General features: G+C 35.9%; 3 protein-coding genes across 3 annotated transcripts in view; 1 reads left to right on the top strand and 2 right to left on the bottom strand.

Annotated features, from left to right (window-relative positions):
- Positions 1 to 1,867, bottom strand: part of LOC109042807 (small ubiquitin-related modifier) — a 112,793-nt gene extending 110,926 nt beyond the window's left edge. Inside the window, exon 1 of the mRNA XM_072300254.1 lies at positions 1,856 to 1,867. The gene's annotated coding sequence lies outside the window, so the exon portion shown is untranslated. The remainder of the gene's footprint in view (positions 1 to 1,855) is intronic.
- Positions 29 to 8,499, bottom strand: Gmppa (GDP-mannose pyrophosphorylase A). Its single transcript, XM_019059725.2, has 8 exons — positions 8,216 to 8,499; positions 6,720 to 6,918; positions 5,835 to 6,052; positions 5,239 to 5,401; positions 4,044 to 4,329; positions 2,393 to 2,497; positions 1,886 to 2,045; positions 29 to 205 (listed from the first exon to the last, which is right to left on the bottom strand). Exons 1-8 carry the CDS (start codon positions 8,265 to 8,267, stop codon positions 105 to 107), a joined length of 1,284 nt encoding a protein of 427 aa, XP_018915270.1. The 5' UTR covers positions 8,268 to 8,499; the 3' UTR covers positions 29 to 104.
- Positions 8,500 to 8,716: 217 nt separating this feature from the next.
- On the top strand, positions 8,717 to 18,513 carry LOC109042806 (ribosome biogenesis protein WDR12 homolog). The gene is made up of 9 exons (XM_019059731.2): positions 8,717 to 9,068; positions 9,631 to 9,716; positions 11,358 to 11,568; positions 12,115 to 12,255; positions 13,139 to 13,314; positions 13,621 to 13,691; positions 15,136 to 15,382; positions 16,611 to 16,743; positions 17,457 to 18,513. The coding sequence occupies exons 1-9, from the start codon at positions 8,998 to 9,000 to the stop codon at positions 17,584 to 17,586; spliced, it is 1,266 nt and encodes a 421-aa protein (XP_018915276.2). The 5' UTR covers positions 8,717 to 8,997; the 3' UTR covers positions 17,587 to 18,513.
- Positions 18,514 to 18,834: the final 321 nt, after the last annotated feature.

The raw sequence follows: 18,834 nt of genomic DNA, 5'->3' as shown, positions 1-18,834 counted from the left end.
TGAGAGAAAAAAAAATCTTGCCACGAAGAACAGTTACATATAATTTATTCACAATAATAAAAATATAAAACCATTTATTTCGATTAATATTCAAATCAAACGGGTCAAAGAATGATCTCATTTTTGAAACTTCTCGTCAAGTCTTTATAGGGAAGAACAATTGAATTTAGCAAGATCACCTCCGAGGGCACTGTGACACTGCAACCTGTAAATGATCAAATAGAACACGAGTGAAACATACTGTTTAAGTGAGAACATTAGACACAGCTCTACACAGTAAGTTCCCCTTCCATATTTTATTTGAACAACGTAAGTTAAAGAAATTTCAAACACTTGACTGATGGACCGACGGCTAATGAGTTGTTGGAAGACCTCGTCACATAAAAACGATCTTTTTTACGGTCACACTCAATTAGTTTCAGGGTGCCATTTCTTCTTTTTTTTTTTAAAAATAAAAAATTTACAGTTTAAAAGATGAGGCTAAAAGAAGTCTTAACTAAATGCCACTGCAAAGTTCAGCGCACCAGAAACATTGACTTAACACTTGAACCTCAGAGCATAAAAAATATTGAAGATTAGAATCGCTCAGTTCAGAGACAGACAAACTCGGATGATTTTTAAAATTATTTGAAATGAAAAGAATAGTTGGTAGTGCGGGATTCACCCCTTTATTCTTTTTTTTTTATTCATTAAAAAGTTTCTTGTAGAGCTTCCTGGAAGGTTAACGCGGGTAAATTTTGAACAATACAAGAAACATTCGAACTTCAGAGCTCATGATCACTTAAAGTTCCAAAAACAAAAAAGAAAATACTTTGATACCACTGCCTACTAGTCAATTATATTTTAACAACATACACTAAAAATAATTTCAAATCCTTGAACTCTACAGGTTATTCTTGCTAGTAGCAGAATCGTGTTTAGATAGCTTAGAGCTTGTGGATTAGCAACAATTATAAAGATCAATCCGGATGCAAAATTTTAACACCCAATATTAATGGAGATATTGCCCATCAAGAACCGTAGAGAAAGAAAAGAGGTGTTTGCATCTTGAGGTTTGTTTACCCTGTGACGTAGGTCGGTGCAACCTGGCCAGCAAAATCCGGAATTCGAAATATGAAAAACGGACCATAATGTCCAATGTTTTTACTTAAATCAACTCATGATTTAATATCAAGCACTTTTTACAGAATGGCTTTTTTCCATAAATTACACCATTTCCAAGAAAATCGATTATAAACGTCGCTGTACCGACCTACGTGTCATCAAAAAAATTCCAAGATGCCCGAAATGCAAACACCTCCTTTTTTTTCTCTATGATCAAGAACCACAGAGTATGACATTATCCACAGCAATGAAACATACTATGTTTCTCATTACTGCAGTAAAAATGTAGAAATATCACATTCAGACAGCTCCTACTAAAACTTTTTTGCAAGCATTAAAACTTGCTTGAAGCAATAAAACTTGATTCTGTGACTAACAGTGGCGTAGCGACCATAGCGTAGCATGGCGTGCTTTGAGATATACCAATTGATCTGCCATCTAAGCCTATGGAAGAGGATCGATTAACAGGATGTTCGCAACGAACATCTTGCTAATCGATTCTTTACTATAGCTTCAAATGGGGAATTGATAATCAATCATTCACGCCTCGCCACTGGTGACTGGCGTGATGAATTCATTGATGCCGATCAATATTATTCGTCAGAATTAAGTTGTTTCCAAACTGAAAGATTCAAAAATTCTTAAAAAGCAGTTACACAACTCAAAGGGATGAAACACATTATGACACTATAAAAGTAGTTGGCCAATAACTCATTAAAACTAACGTTTTATGGAGCAATTTATCATGATTGGCAATGATTTAGCTGAGAGACTTTCTTACCAAGAACTGTTATTGAAGGATTCAATTTCCCGCTTGAATTGAACAAAGGCAGATTATCCATTTTGGCAAACGGCTTGTTTGGATTAGGATCACAAGGAGTTCCTTCAACACGAGTCCACTCGCCAACTTTAGTTCCTCGACCCACGATGCTATATAAAATCTGGAGAAAAAGGGGGGAAAATAAGTACACGATGAATATTTGTAGTTTCCTCATGAGGGATTGTATCTAACTTATTTTTTCTATATCTTTTGTGTAACCTATTATTTTCTTATTTTGCTCTTACATTGCCTAATTTTAAATCATTTTAAAAAATCATTTTTGTTAAATTTTTATTGATTGTTAGAAACAATTGTTAACTTGTAATACTAGCATCTTATAATCTGACTTGTACGATCGCTTAGAGGGAATATATGTACCAACTGTAAAAAAAATAAATAAATAAATGTAACTTAATGAGCAATGAAAACTTGAAAAGGATTGAAAAATACAAAAATTGTAACACATACTAAACTGTGGTCAGCAATGACCGCTTCTTGAAGGACTATTGATTCCCTTATGCGCACCCCAGGCCCAACAGTAGCAAAGGCACTAATTGATACATTTGGTCCAAGCTGAAAATGGAAAACATTACGTTTAAAATTAAGGCAAGAGTGCCAGAGAAGTTCCTGGACTGAAAAAATTAAGCTGAAATCGCTTTGTTTTCAACGTTACTGAGGCTTATTGAAAAAGAGCCAGAATCACCGTAATTTCAAACATCCCAATTATTGGGACATTCTTCAACTTTGTGAAAAACACTATTGCTGAGAATTTTTCGCAAAAAAAAAAAAAAAAAAATTAGTCAACTTTGTGGAAAACACGATTCCTGAGAATTTTTTGCTCAAACCAAATTTTTCCTTTCAACAGCTAGTAGACCTAAAATTGTTAGCCATTCTTCTTAGCTGTTACAGTCTGCCTCCTGTAGTGGAGTGGACGTAGCCCTAGCTCTATGATAAGGGGGTCCTGGGTTTGATTCCCGGCTAGGTGGCCCAAGTTTGATGATATTAACAACGATTGTCTAGGGCTGGTTGTTGATTAAGGACTGAGGAGGATGGAGCTTCAACTGTACACCAGTGGCGTGGCGTGCTTTACGATTTATCGATTGATCTGCCATTAAAATCTAAAAAAAAGGAAAAGGATCAAGAAACATGGTGTTCTAACGAACACCTTAATAATCAATTCTTAACCATAGCTTCAAATGGGGAAATATCGAGAATCGATCATTAACGCCTCACCACTGCTGTAAACGTAGGATTATCCTTTCGGAGGTACTTTAAGTGAAAAAAAAAAAAAAAAAACTGGAAAAATGCGGCTAGTGCTAGTAGAGTGGGAATTAGACATCCAAGCCTCATTATTACCAAGCTTGATTATTGTGGTATAACAAGATGCAGGAAGTTTAAAGACCATTAGTGTACAGCACAAAAAAAAAAAAAAAAATATGTGCTGATGCTTCAGCTGGAGATAGAGACAAATGCAACCTTTTTCAGATAAAGGGACTTAATTGCAAGAAAGCAAGTTTTCAAAAGCACAGTTTTTACCTTGATACTTGGGTTTCTTTCTTTTTCAACAGAATGTTTGCAAAGCACAATTTTGAGTCATTCTAAAAGCTTAATTTTGAGTTTTTTGGTTCACTGCCATGCCAAGAAAGATCAACGTATGCGCCTTCAGATGTTGCCAAATCTCTTTTGAAGAAGGACGAATTTTCAAAAAAAACGTGGGAATAGATTTCTTCGGATTTTTCAAAGCATTTCAATCACTATTTGATCGAAAATATCTGAAAATTTCAGGGAAAAATACATGTAATTTTCGTAAAAAATAACAATATTATAGGAGAAATTTGGCAACATTTGAATTTTCATACAGCGTTTTCCCTTAGCTCGGCAGTACTGAGGTCCTTTCCTCCGAGGACAGTCAAAAGTATAGAAAATAATTTGTTTAATATTTCTTGTTATCAAAAAGAAAAAACGTGATGGCTTTTTTCGACATTGTACATTACGTCCGTCCTTTTTTACATTCTTTTTAAGTTTCTTCGTTTAAATTCTTCCCAGATTTCAATTCAAATTCATTCATATTGTTCTAGAAGATTCTTAATTATTCAAAGCTTGATGGAATACCACTTACAATGGCTGAAGGATGAACAGTTGCACTTGGATGAATATACACATCACCGATAATGTTCACTTGATTCTCCTTTGATTTTGCAAGTCGCTCAGGATGTTTGTTCCGATAAACTTGAAGATAGTGGCGATTAGCATAAATTGCTGAACCAGCTGACTTTAACTGAGACCACCAATCAGTGATTTGGTAGACAAATGACTTCCCAGTACCAGAGAGTGGCTGCAATACTTCTTTTTCTAACTGCATGCTACCACTGCAACCATTTTCAGATCCGTATCCATTTTCTCCACTGTGCAAAACAATTAATTATAATAAACATCAGTTAGATTAATTTCACTCACCAGTGAGAGACAGGCAAGCTTTACACTTCGACATTTTATCTGTTCCCCACTTACTGCTGAAACTAGTTTTGACTAGCATTCCAGTAAAATTTTGATACAAATTAAATTCTTGGGATTTTGCCAATGTCACATTATCAAAACTGGTTCCGGCTCAAATTTGCCATGAAAACCTGGTGGAAATTAAGTTTTTGGTATTTTACCGATGACACCCTGTCCAAACTAGTTTTGACAGCAATTTGCAATAAGCGGCCCCTAAAAATTGTCTTTGACTAAACTAGTTCTTGCTGTATTTTTAGGTTTTAAGGCTTCTCACATTTGAACTCTAAAAAATACATCACATCTATTGGGGGTTGTATAAAAATACAATGTTATCATATTTTGAAATATTTTCATTGTTGTTTTGGTGCGATTTTACCAATATTTCGATTCTTTTCAACTGCAATAAAAAAAAAAAAAAAAAAAAACAAAAACAAAAAAAAAACCACACACTCTATGGACTACTAGACAGAGTAAAGATTGCAAACCAAGCATTACAGTCTTCATTAAAATTTTACCTAGAAGACAGAAGGTGCATAGTAAAGGCATTTTCTAGTTTCTCTAATTAAACTTTATTGTTGTAGGTATTAAAACTAGAGTCTACTTGAGTTAACTTGAGGATCAACAGAATTTTGGTAGGAATGCTTTGAATAGAGAGTTTTTTTCAATGGAGCGATTTTTTTTGGACCAATTATGAATTATGAATGCTACATATCAAATCAGAAGATGGAAAACTGAAATTCTTGACTAAAAAGATTTATCTTTCTTAAAACAAATTTGAAACAAGATAAAAATAAAAAAATTAAAGTGAAAAATCATACTTATAAAAAGCTTCTTCTTTTTTCTTGAAAACGTCTGCCATAATTTGGAAAATATCAATTGAACAAAAGTACACACCACAGTTTATTAGAGTTGAAACAAAGGTTGATGGTTTCTCAACATAGTGTGTTATTTCTGAAGTTTCTTTGGCACAAACGAGGCAACCTGCAAAAAAAATTGACAGCTAACTATTGAATGCTCATACTTTTAAATAGGACTGCATTGGGAAAAATGGCTTTAAAATAGTACCAGAAAATTCCCAAAAAAGAAATTCAAAGATGGTTGAATCAAAATTAGAAAAAAATTGAGTTTTTGTCAGAGGGTGCTTTCTAACATTCATGGGAATAAATTGCTGTATCATCAAACATTTAAAAAGTCATAATTTTTAAACCTTGTATGTTCACTGGCCCTTGACAAGCAACATCATAATTTTCTGAAGTTGAAATATGTTCATGTCCTCTTTAAATGTCCAATCAAAATATACTAATGATAGGTAATTCATACTTTTACTAAGTACATGGACAAGTTCAGACAGATTGACATTCTGGGAGCAAACAAAGGGGAGAGTATGTTATAATTTGGTTGGTAAAGTTCATACCATAATATACAGATTGTTGCTTTGTTGCCTCTGTTCCTAGAACTGTGATTAGAGCGCCAGGTCGTTTTTCATGGAATTCGAGCATTTGACTCAAAGGGAAGTCGGAACATACATCGCCATGTATAACAAAGAAGCCACTAGGATTTCCACTTCTAACTTGATCCCTGAAATGATACATTCCACCCGCTGTTCCAAGAGGGGTGAATTCCTGTAAGTACCTAAACAAAAAATTTAGCCTCAAAATAAGAGTCGGCCTGTGGTAAAACTTAAGGTTCTTGGATCCAGATGACCCTTGAAGTTCATAATACTTAAAAGTAATTGCCTATGAGAAAATGATAATGTGAGAGTTAATATTGACGATTTTGTTTGCAATCATCAAAACTTCTGATGATGTTGCTGTGTCAATTTTAAAGTCATGATCAGGTTGCAAATGACATGGCAAAGAACTTTTCCATATATTTTATTACCTCCCTATTAGACGCAGCGGGTACAATTTGTTTGGCATGCTATATCTGCTTTCCAACGTATTTTGGGCTCCTACATCTCAGAATATCTTTAATTTGTCTCTATTATACATCATTTTCCTGGAAATTTTTGGGTGAAAAAGCTTAGTTAAGAAGAAAATCTTGATTTTCTAGAGAATTTATAGGTATGAGAAAAAAACTGAGGTAATTTTGAAACTCAGTGCTCTCAGTTGTAGGAGAATCAATCATTATATTCCCAGTGTTTTGGAAAAAAAAAAAAAATATTTGCAGAACTGTATCACCTACCTATTCTTAAAAAAAAATTTTACTGAGTAAATCTAGTTTGTCCATTGTTAAGTTCAACATTATTGTCAGTTTTTCTCCGATTAACTTTTGAATTGGATCATAAATACTTACTCACCTAATTAAAATCTTATATTTTTGATTCATTTCACTAACAAACTGCGCGAGATCATTAGTGGGATAGTATCCTAGTATGATGATTTCTTTCAGATTATTGATCCGTGTGCATGCCTCAATATGATGCTGAATCATTGGTAGTCCGGCAACAGGAAACAGAGGCTTTGGAGTATCCAAAGACAAAGGCCGAAAACGAGTGCCTGAAAATAAAACTTGCGTTAAAGAGCTATTGGAAGTTATACTGATTTTTTGATGAAGCCAATTAAATACATGGAATAAGAGAGCAGACAACCGGTAAAAGTGAGTGATATTTTCACAAAAAATTTAGAGAATTTTTGAGTGAATTTTAAGCTTCATTTCAGGGTTAAATAAAATATAAGATATAAAAATTCAGAAAAAACATACAATAAATTTAATTACTTTGAGGGGTAAGCCTCCTAAAAATGCCTCCTGCCTTCTGGGTAAACAAATTTATAAACAGAAAACATATATCCTCCTGATTTTTCTTCCTTTTTTGACCACAAACTATTTTTACAATCAGGAGTCGATAATCTTCTGTTCTATCTATAATGTTAGCAATCCGCAGCCACGATTTATACTCTTTCCTTGAAAAGTGACGACCTTTCCTTTCTTCTTCTTTTCTTGAGTAGTGTGGAAGGCTTCCAAACCAAGATTTTTAAATTTGAAGTGGCAATCATAATTTTGGTGGTTCCCACAGTTTTCAAAAAGTGTATAAACAGTGACAGTAAAACTGCGGAGAACTTTTCATAGTTGATGCCACAGTCACATTTTCAGCACTACCCGATGAAGAAACAAAAATTCAAGAATTTTTAAAAAAAAACTGCGATCCCAGGATCGCATTATCAAGAGCAGAGTCATTGTGTATTGAGACAAATGTGAATCTCTGTCTCTGATTAGCTCTGAATGTTCACCACTCAACAGGATAATATGCGTAGTCAGATGGCACAACTGATGAGTGGCGATATAAATAGTGCTTAACTTATGCCTTAACATAAGATGACTCCGCTGATATTAGCAACCCTTGTCTATGACAGGCTCTAAGGAACAATAAATCTTTTCATCTTCATAGATGCAGATCAGCGCCAGTGGAGGCTAGCAGCGTGCAGCAGCAGTAGAGCTGGACCCTGCAGACAGAAGGTAATTAACTGCCCACTTCACTCACAGTAAGTAGCCTCATGGTTTCGCTCTTCCTCGAGGGCAGGTACTCATCTCCCTTGCTACAGTCTTCAGACAAAAAACATGACAACCAAATAACAAGACTAGTAAGAGCAACATTTAAGGTTGATTAGGTCAAAAGGTATCAACATAGTTTGCATCATAAGGCTGTCATTACATACTTCAAGTGACAGGATCACTGATCAGTTCCGTCGGCTGAGAGTCACGGAGTTTCTATACTGCCAACCATAAACAAAATAATTTTAAATACCGTCGGAGGTACTTCAGAAGGTTCTAAAAAATTGCTGAGAGGATTCATACCTTTTTGTGGACCACCGATGAGTATGATTGCTTTTACCATGCTTTTATCCATGATGACAGCAAATAGCAGAAAAGGACACTAATAAGAAAGCTTATAAATGGGATCCTTCTTTCCTGGTGTAAGTGGATTTAACATGTCAAAGAATAAATCATTCGCTATTTTCGTTCACAATGTAGAACGCGATCGAAAGGAAATGATTCAATTGATATAGGGCAAAAAAATCATGATAAAAATGTTGATCAAAAGTTGTTGACGCAGATTGACGCGTGGGTGATAACAAGATAAACAAGATCGATTAAAATCTTCGTTCAGGAGAGATGTAAACACAAACTGTTCCAACATTTGGTCATGTACGGCGTAAAGTTGCTCTTGCGCCGTGCCGAATCTTTATTTTCATAGGTACGCCCCACCTGGTCCAGACGGCTACTCCACCAAAGTCTACTAAGTCTACCAGACGTCGTCTCCTCTCTTTCTCTACATTCCCCGTGATGAAATCATAACATTGCGCTTGGTAGTGAGGTTAGGTCTTATTTATGTTCAGTTGCCGCAAGTTGAAATCATCAGGTTGAAGTAGAAAGAAATCTCTCTTGGAGAATTCGCCAATTTGTGATATCGTGTTACATTTCACTCACAGCAAGTGTTGACGTTCAGAATTTTCGGCCACATTCATTTCACACTCAAGAGTTCATTATCTTTACCGTTGTGTCTTCGTGTCTTCGAGACACCTCGGCGTGCCACAGCACGTGGTTACTGTATTAAATAGGGTCTACATCGCGACCTCATGGAGCCAAACGAAGGGAACGCAGACGATACAACGCAGTTACAGTTGAAATTCGTTACCAAGCAAGAGCAGTAAGTGCCGAGTAATTATTACAGACTCATGCTCAGATAATGTCATGATGGATGTTGACTTTAGTTTACCACTTTGCAGCAAAAAATGAAAACCCAACAGGGAATGGCTTATACTAATTTACCGCTGTTAGAATTTTGGAACGTAAGGAACAGTCACCCTATATTTACTAACAGTTGTACTGCAGGGAACATCATGACCGGTTAATTTCTACGCTTCACTTCGTTAAATTGGGTTCTGAAGCTGTACCTTCCTGTCCATAACCATTCTCCGAGATATTGTGGAGTGTGCTGTTAAAGTCAACTGTTCGAGACCATTTGAAAATGAATTTCCCTGTGCACGTGTTCAACTGCAACGACCTTGATTGATAAATAACACTGCCGAGATAGGGATGTATAGACTAGGATCAGTCGATAACGATTTAATAATCGGCCTGCAGATCTGTCTCTGCCTGCCTGCTTGCTTTCTTTTCATTTGCTTTTTTATGAAAGTTTCTTTTTACTATCTTTCTCTTTCCCTCCCCCTCCAATGGACTCAACAGCTCTCACTTTCTTTTGTTCACAGATTTGCAGTTCCAGACACTGTGTATGCTGTTCCTGCTACTCTCCATTCCTGGGGCTTAAATAATTTGATAAATGATGTTTTGAAATGTAAGTTGTGTTGAATAGGTATTCTTGTGACTTGTACGTCTAAAAGTATTCAGATGAAATGACCGTTCTTCCCTAGCCTTGAGAGTGCTATTTTGAAATGGAGATGTGTAATTAGATCATCAAGATAAGGGTTATACACCACCTTCTCTGTTTCAATATGCTGCTTTTAATTTTTTCGAAAGAACTCGTATCCATGGCTAGAAATTGCTCATGTTTAATCTTACCGATACTATTAATTGTGATCAATTTGATTTTATAACTGACAAACATAGCATTAAATTGGAAATTCGTAAGCCTGTTTGTTACGACGATTTTTCGCAGTTACCAATGACTTTACTGTCCGCTAATCAATACGTTTATGCGTATGCTTTTTGGGTCATGATCTACAAAGCTAGTCATTGTGATACCGTTTCTAGATTGGTCCTATGTGTCATAATTTAAAATGTTTTAAGATAGCCGACCATACTTACATATGTATGTGGTTTCTTCCATCACATTTATTTATTATTTTTCCCAGCATAACATGTGATAGGCATGGTCAACAAAAATAAAACGAAAATCGAAAAACTTTTACCTTAGAGGCCGCACAAGAAAATGTTTAAAATTTTTTAATATAGACTCACTTGCAAGTCAAATAAATTTAGTTGCGGACGCGTTTCGCTTCCGCCCATGGAGCATCATCAGCGCGACTCAAAGAGACCGCAACTAAATTAATTTGACGTGCAAGTGTCTTTTCTAAAAAAATTTTGATAGGCATGGTTTTAGAGTCCAGTCACTTATGATAAGATGCTTGATGAAGAAAAGACACTTTGCACTCCCTTCCAGATTTCTCTTGGACTCAGTCTATTGAGCAATGATACCAAGCCCTTCTTTTACCAACTTTTTTGACTCTCAAAAAATATATAGGACTGGCAAAGTTTGAATCTTCATGCCTCAGTAGCTCCAAAACGAAAGAAGACATTGAAATTTGGTTTTCTCTAAAAATCAAGTATAATTGCCTTCTTCAAGATTTTCTTTCAAAAAAGTCCGAAGTTTTGATTCTGAGGATGCGTTTTGAGTATTTTTTAGTACTTGAAATGAAGACAATTTTTCAAAACGAAGAAAACCTAAAGATCTCAATTTTTTTATGGAAATCAAAACTGGTGTTTTACCTACATTTTTAAAATTTGGGCAAAGATAGATTCAAGTATAAGCGATCAATAGAGGAAATCCTCAGAAAATGTGGAGGGAAGGGGGCGAAGAATGTCTTTTCTGTATCAAGCTTTTTGAAATGCAAAGACCCAAGTAGGGCCCGTTCCTAATGATTTAACATGGAAACGACGTTGCAAACTAGTAACTCCTCTCATCCTTTTAAGTTTCTAAAGAAGCTCCGGTACAGAAAATAAATAATGTGAACCCATTTATTGGATCAGCTCAATAAGATTATGGTGACCACTGCATTGCTCTTTTATAACAATTAGATTCAATATCCTCTATGAAATCCCCTATCCACTTGAAAACTTTTTCTCAAAGTTCTATTGAGTCGCCTGATTCACTACACATTCTGGATTGAGTTAATTTAGTCTCCGTGTTAATCATCTTTATATGTGCCTATCTATATTTGTCTGATACACCATGCTTTCAATTTGCTATTCATTGCAGCAACAAAGGCAGACCATGAACAAGTCAAGTTTGATTTCCTTATCAATGGGGAACTCTTACGTGCCAGATTGAATACTCATTTCAAAAACCATGAGTTACCCACCGAAGCAATTCATACGGTTGAATATCTGGAGGCTCGGCCAGCTCCCGAACCGCAAGATTGTCTCCTTCATGATGATTGGGTTGCAGCTATTCATCATCAGAAGAATTGGTACGTCTATCATATTTCACTGCATCTTCAATTTTGACATCATTTATTCCTACCCATTTGATTGGAGATCTTGTTTGCCATTATTGTCAAAGGTCATCATTATCGAATGAATTTGTGGCTTTTAAAAAATTTAAATGCGTATTATTATATATTTTTCTCTCACAAGGTTTGTGAGCAGTAAGAATAAGTATCACAGATCATGTTGTAACTCGGATTCGATCACCAAATTTTCTAAACAAAACATGTTTCAAAAACTGCTTTCTTTCCTCCGTCAGACTTCTGTGTTGAGGATTCACCAAGCATGCATTATTCAAGGACGATCACTTTTCATGTCGTCAGAAACGAGGAACGTTGACAGGTGTTTTACTCTCCCACAAATTTGGGTTTTTTTTGCTTTGAAAGCGGGGAGAAAAATTTGGGTTATCCCTGATCTGGCAGTTTTGCCATCGCTATGATACCAATTTCTAATATCTGACATTTGCTGTCCCTGCATGGAAAAGAATCTGCTCTTTTATTATTGAATCAACGCTTTCCTGTTTTCTTTAGGATCTTAACTGGTTGCTATGACAATACCCTGCATATCTGGAATAAAAAAGGAGAGCACAAACTCACCATACCTGGGCATTCGGGTGCAGTGAAAGCCGTCTCGTGGATCACAGTCAACAATGATTCTGCCTTGTTCGCCAGGTTAGTCTACTGAGGATAACAAAAGTCTATGAAATGCTATGTGCCATGAATTTTCTTTCAAATGTTAACATGTTGCCTGCCATGCAAGTCATGTCAATTGGCATTTAAGGGTTCTGGAAGCCCCATGCATGCCGGTTGGTTCCTTGGGGATGTGTTCGCTTGTACTGCCAGGTTCTCAGGAAGCCAGCAGTCATTGAAGCCGTACGACTGCCATATGTAACGACTGGTATGGTCCCATCGGGTGAAAGAACCTCTGAACTTTTGTTTGCTTTGTGGGAGGGGGAAAAACATTGTAGCGTCCGGACCAGTATGTACCCAAAACACTGTGACTGACAACGTCTTAATAAAACCTCTTGTAAAAAGAGTTCTCTCAAGGTTCGAACCAGAAAAGAAATGCAAAATGTTTTCTCTCTTCAAAATCTTATTCTGAAAACAATTCACACAGCGGAAAGTTCGGGAACCAACTTGTGAACAAGATATTCCCAAGTATTTTTAACAAAGATCAAATAGAATTTAGATCACACAAATGAAGTCATTTGTATTTTTGTCATTTGAACATTTTTGTGAAAACTCATATCTTGTTTAGGAGTTGAATTTTAGACTTCCTGTTGAGCCACTCGTTTTCCTTGTGTGGAAACATATTGAATCATACTTCAATTCATATCCTGTCCAGAGGCCCTTTGCCATATTCAAATTGCGTTGCCTTCAACATTTTTGACACCAGACTCCTTCTGGCTTTTTTCATGACTAGACATTGTCATTTTAAAAATCTTTACATAGCCATAATTACAGAACTCAGCATATTCTGGAGCTATTATGCATGTTTCACGAATCCATTGATGCATTTGGATGCTCAACAATTTCCTGTTTGTTTTGGTTGCAGTGGAGGAGCTGACCAAACTGTTATGCTGTGGGAGTGGAATATAAGGAAGAACTCAGTTGAATGCGTCCACGTTTGCCGTGGTCATGAACGTTCTATTGAATGTCTCGCTATAAATTTAGATGCAACAAAAATTGTATCATCTGGATGGGATAATTTAATCAAAATTTGGAATGCAGGTACTTTTTTGGATTCGTCAGGTATCACAACTTTGTCGCCCTGAGCAAGAATCCTGCCACCCTAATTTTAAATTGGCTTTTTCTTTCAAGCACAATGCTCTGATAGAAGAAAACTTGATTGTCAGATTGCTTAATTTTCTTAATTCATTTTCTACATCACAATAAACGAAATGCACCTTCAGGTATTTTTTTGGAGAAAAATTACTGAAAAATAGTTCATTCTCATGTTTTTTCCTCCCTTTGATGTCATGTTTCTGTAGTATGTGAATATTTTTGAAAGGCACTTTTGTGAAATTTTTTTTTCAGAAATGCAGTCTTCAGTAGAAGGAGAACCCGAGAAAAAAAAGTTCAAAAGCTCCGACAAGAATCATATCCGAGTAAGTGAAATGGTGAAATAATAAAATCTTTTCATTCCAGAACCGAATGGATATGTTTTTTTTGAGTGGGTTGAAGAGTATTTGTCAATAAAGAGAGTTGTTTCTCAGGAGCATTTAAGTAGTATGTATTATGTAACGAATTTGGGGGGGGGGGGGCTAAAACCCAGCTTTTGTGTATTGATGCACTTCTGAAAAATAGCTCAACTTTTTGAGATGGAAATAAGTCAAGGCCATCTGCTATTAAAAAATTCAGGAAAATGAGGTGTAAGGACTCTGCTCAGAGTTTCGTAATCCGTTAGGGGTGGTCGAGATTCACATTCACATACGCTGTAAAGAGGTCGCCAAAAAGCCAAACATGTGCATCATGTGACACAACAATGCTTTCTCATAAAGACTACACTGTAAACCAAATAGTATTCAATAGAGTAAGCGAATATCAAGTTTCAAGTAAAAGTTGAAGCACTGTTTTTTGTTTCGATGTTTAGCTGAAAGGAGTTCAGCCATCAGCAGAATTTGTTTGAAAAGTGTCTCAAAATTTATGAATAGTCAGTGTATTGAAGTTGTGGCATATTGCTGAACATAAATTACTGTAACCAAATCAATCCTATTATTCCAGAGATGTACTTAGTCGCATAGTAAGAACATTATTTCTGTAGTTGAAAGGTCCTGATTCTCTTTATGGGCCGTATTCATAGTAGTTTCATGAAAAACTTCGAGCTTCTTCGTCAGGGGGAGGGGGGGCCCTTGTGGTTTACATTGAAATTATCAGAGGTTTTAGAAGTGCCCCAACACAGCTACCTAAAAAAGGACAATTATTTGAGTAATATCCAACAGTTCAACATTTGAAACAGATTCTTGCAAAGGATTACAATGATTTGCCAGCGCAAAAAATAAAAAATAAGGAAGGAAAGACTATGGTTTAGGGAAACTTTGAGGAAGCTGAGGATGTATCCTAAAACTTTCAAAATCTGATGTGTATTTTATTTTGTATTTTTTGCAACGGCAAATCAGTGCAATCATACTGTCCTTTTTTATGATGCCATTTTGTAGGCCTTTCTAAGCCTCATTCAATCACAATATTAATCATATTCTTGGCCAAAGTGCAAGACCACGCATCTCTGTTTGCAATGGTGCAGTTTTCCTGTCATACTTCATTTTTTCTTTGGAAAACTAGTTTTCTCGGAGCTATTTTCTCAAAAACCTCTTTGATTTTTCGTCAATGGTAGCTGAACATTCTGCGTAAACTTCAAAATAAAAAGTTGGCTTGTTTCTTTCGGAACAAATAAAATTGAAGCAGAAATGTTGAAATGCTACAATAGAGTTGCGCGGTTTCCTTCTATGATCATGAATATGGTGCTTCCCGGAGGGGAGGAGCTGATGATAAGAACAACTATGAATAAATCCCTGAATTTCCATTAACGACAATTCCGTTTTACTTTTTTAGACACCGGTAATGACTCTAAAAGGCCATAAAGAAGCAGTGTCAGCTATTCGGTGGATTGCGGAAGATGAAATCGTCACCTCATCGTGGGATCATACCTTGAAATTTTGGGACGTCACACTGGGTGGTGTAAAATCCGAGTTGGCTGGAAACAAGGCCTTTTTTGATCTAGATTACTCACATCTCAACAAACTTATAATCACTGCTTCGGCTGACCGACACATTAGATTGTATGACCCTCGATCTACTGGTAAGATCCTTCTCTACGCACAAGAAAAATTAGTGGTTGAGGTTGTTTTTTATTTGCACCTTGTTAAAAGTAACAGCCCCATCCTCATTAGGATTTTCTCTATTCTATGTGTCGTACTTTTCTACATACTTAAATGGCCATTGAATGAAAAGGCCACCAACCTCAGATTTCAGTCTGCCTCATCTATTCTCTTCTTTGATAGTCTTCTTTCTTTCTACATGTACAGGGTTGCCACAGCCAGGAAATGCCGAGGAAGGCAATTTTTAGGGAATTTTAATTAGTCAGGGAAAACCTGGAAATGTCAAACAAAAAATGTCTGAAAAATAACGAAAGTGTCTGAGAAAGATTGTTAAGTCACCTCTATTTGCAGTCTTGAATGGATTTGACGTCTTGAACACAAATTTTGCCGAAAAACTATTTCAAATTAAGTATTTTTAACCATCTTGCATATCCTCAATTGTCACGAAATTTTACCAAAATGTGTCATGAAAATGTCATGGAATTTCATTTCCTAAGTTCTGTGGCAACACTATTTTGATGGATTCAATCAGAATAAGTTCAACTACATCAGATGTTGCCTAATTTCCCCTCATGTTTTATTTTTCAATCGAAGAGTAATCATCATTCTAACTTGACATTTCGTTATGTTGTTTGCCTCTTGGTTAAAAAAAATCAAACTTGAGAGGAAATTAGGCAACACAAAATACTGCTAGGCTGATTCCGATTTTATCTGTCTAATCAAAACGCAAGGACTACCTTCATGTAGGGTTACTTTTCATTCCTCTCGGCATCATCACGTCTGAAACTACATATCGACGGTGCAAGTTGATAATCACATAACTCGATTTGCGAGGACGCAGACTTCCTATCATACTTTATTTTTAAAACGGAAGACTGCACAACGGCAATTCTTTAAAACTGCCGTGATTTTTCTTCTCCGTGCGAAGAAAATTTGCAAAAACTTCAAGGAATGATGTCAATTTGTTCTCCTTTAAATAAATAACATAGAGGCGAAAATTTTCAGGCACCGCAAACGAGTTATGTGATTGCTGACTTACACCGTCGATTTGTCATCATAAAGTATGAGAATCGCATATACCTTCTTTTCTTGCAGTCTGAAGGTTTTCAATGAAAGTTCTTGAACGTGTGTCTATGAGTGAAATACTTATAAATTGTAGGAACGAAAATCAGGATTACTTTTTTCTAATATCTTGTAATATTTTTACAGAGGGACTCTTAGTGAAAAGTACCTTTACTCACCACACACAATGGGTGCCTTGCGTCAGGTGGTCGACAACAAATGAATATCTTTTTGTCTCCGGGTCCTATGATCAGCAAGTGAAACTTTGGGACACAAGGAGGTAAATAATTCTCCTTAATAAAACGAATAGTTACTTAAGCTTTGCTGAAAGTGTATTCAATGCATTTGTGTACTTTTTCTTTAGTCTAGAAACTCAGGTAAAAATTGCAAGTAACTCATGGAGGCCTCCCAAAATACTTTTAAACGGTCAAAAATTAACTCTAGATTCTAAATTTTAAGAATTTTCCGATGCGGTCTGCAAAAAGGAACTTGACATAATCCTTTTAATTCTCTCAAGAAAGCCATAATAGTGATTTTTTTGCCAACATTTTCAAAATACTTGTCACCGATTACTAATTTACACACTCTTGAGAACTGTTCAAACAGGGTTGAATCCAACATCTCAGCTGGAAATCATCCTAAATCATTGAACCAGAAATTTCAAGTTATTCTCCAGGAAGAAACTTCCTACCCAATTTTCTAGATATCCTACTTGTTTGAAAACCTCCGTCAAGATATTTCATGACTCGGGTAATTTTGAGTCCTAATTCCAAAATTTAGGCTCATATTTATCATCAAAATCTCCTCTTTTTGATGTCATAGGTCATAAACTGGATATTTCATTTGGACGAGAAGTCCTTTAATTGCAGATCGCTTCAGTTACCAACTCCGCATGAAAGATGAGCTTCAGGCACCCACACATTGTTTTCAGCTGTTCTGTAATTCTGATTCTTCTATATCTTAATTAAATTCATTTCTTGTTTTCTTTTTCAGTCCGAAAACCTCGCTTTATGACATGACAGGGCACACTGATAAAGTTCTTAGCTGTGATTGGTCCGATCCAGAACTGATACTTTCTGGTGGAGCAGATAACACTTTGCGATTATTCAAATTCACCGGCTAGACTAAAGAAATTTGAGCTCTCATTGTTGAGATACTGTAATAATCAACTTTAGAGAAGCCCACCGAAAAGCTCTCTAAGTTCTTATGTATAATAAGTGAGTTCATGTTAATGACTTGAATTGAAACAACTTCCCTGAAATGAACACAAGAAAAGAAAATTTCAAGGAAACTCCTTCCATTTACAAATACTGATGGTATAGCTTAGTTCGTATGGACTAACAAACAAACACTGATGCTGCCACAGCTAAGTCCCTATGAACTAATTTTGAATAAACAAGTTCAGTGATCTCCTCTACAGTTGAATGCAAACCTATCATTTGGTTTCTGAAAACCTGTCTCATAATCAGTTGCCCAACTGACTCCACCGATTTTGCAGTACATTTTTAGAAAAAGTTTAGAGGAAGCGATCATAGCTTTTCAAGGTGAAGTTACATGCTATTTTGCTGCCCTTTATCAGTAGAGGATACATGCAACTACCTCTCAAATCGAGGGAACTATGCTTACAAGTTTCCTTTTCACCCTTTCTCATTTTAACTAGCTCATCAATTCAACAGTCGATCCTGAAGAGAATGTTGGCAACAAAATGGGCCCGTTGCACGCAAGGAATACTGCTAAGCGAACAGACTTGCTGCAGGTGAAATCACACAAAAATCACATTGGGCACATAAATCACTGTTTTTAGTACTGTGTCTCTTGCGTACAACTGGCCTGTTTCAGTTTTGGGAAATGAGAAAAACTCTATTTTGTTCGACCAATAAATTAAAATGCCAAAATCACTTAAGCAACGTAGAAAAGAACTGCAGAAGCATCATGAAAATCAAAGAATCCGGTCTCTAAAACAAGATACCTAGTAAAGTTTATCTTGACGAGCAACTTTTGCTTCCTGTCACATTTTTTATCAAAATAAAAAAACAGAGTTTTATTCTTACTTATTGGATTTTTTATTTTTCTTATTTTCTAAGGTCACAGAGAAGATGCTCTAACTTTGACACAAAGTTAATATAAAAACTGTCTGTTGAATTTTATTTGTTTTAGTTTTTAAGCCTGTGGACATAATTTATTTTGTAGACAATTCTTTAGTCAGTGAGTCATGGATACTTCCATGGACCCCCATAAACCCTCATTTTTCACCGAATCAAGGACCATATAGCCTCTATTTAATTTTTAAAATTTTGATGCCGGCCGATTTTTTCAGTGTCAGGAAAATGGATCCATTTTTGTGCCATGAAATTATGAATATTAGTCTGTT

The sequence above is a fragment of the Bemisia tabaci genome, chromosome 5 (assembly GCF_918797505.1).
Source record: "Bemisia tabaci chromosome 5, PGI_BMITA_v3".
NCBI classification, from domain to species: domain Eukaryota; kingdom Metazoa; phylum Arthropoda; class Insecta; order Hemiptera; family Aleyrodidae; genus Bemisia; species Bemisia tabaci.
The sequence above is the reverse complement of the archived record's forward strand: the minus strand, read 5'-3'. Positions and strand labels throughout refer to the sequence as shown.

Bases quoted from the DNA above. Each gene is read 5' to 3' on its own strand.
- Gmppa (XM_019059725.2), bottom strand. From the start codon at position 8,267: ATGGATAAAAGCATGGTAAAAGCAATCATACTCATCGGTGGTCCACAA. The intron at 5,402-5,834 runs GTATGAACTTTA...TTTTTTTTGCAG, and splicing joins GCAACAATCTGTATATTATG to GTTGCCTCGTTTGTGCCAAA. The intron at 2,046-2,392 runs GTATGTGTTACA...CTTTTTCTCCAG, and splicing joins TCATTGCTGACCACAGTTTA to ATTTTATATAGCATCGTGGG.
- LOC109042806 (XM_019059731.2), top strand. From the start codon at position 8,998: ATGGAGCCAAACGAAGGGAACGCAGACGATACAACGCAGTTACAGTTG. The intron at 9,717-11,357 runs GTAAGTTGTGTT...TATTCATTGCAG, and splicing joins GATAAATGATGTTTTGAAAT to CAACAAAGGCAGACCATGAA. The intron at 13,692-15,135 runs GTAAGTGAAATG...TTACTTTTTTAG, and splicing joins CCGACAAGAATCATATCCGA to ACACCGGTAATGACTCTAAA.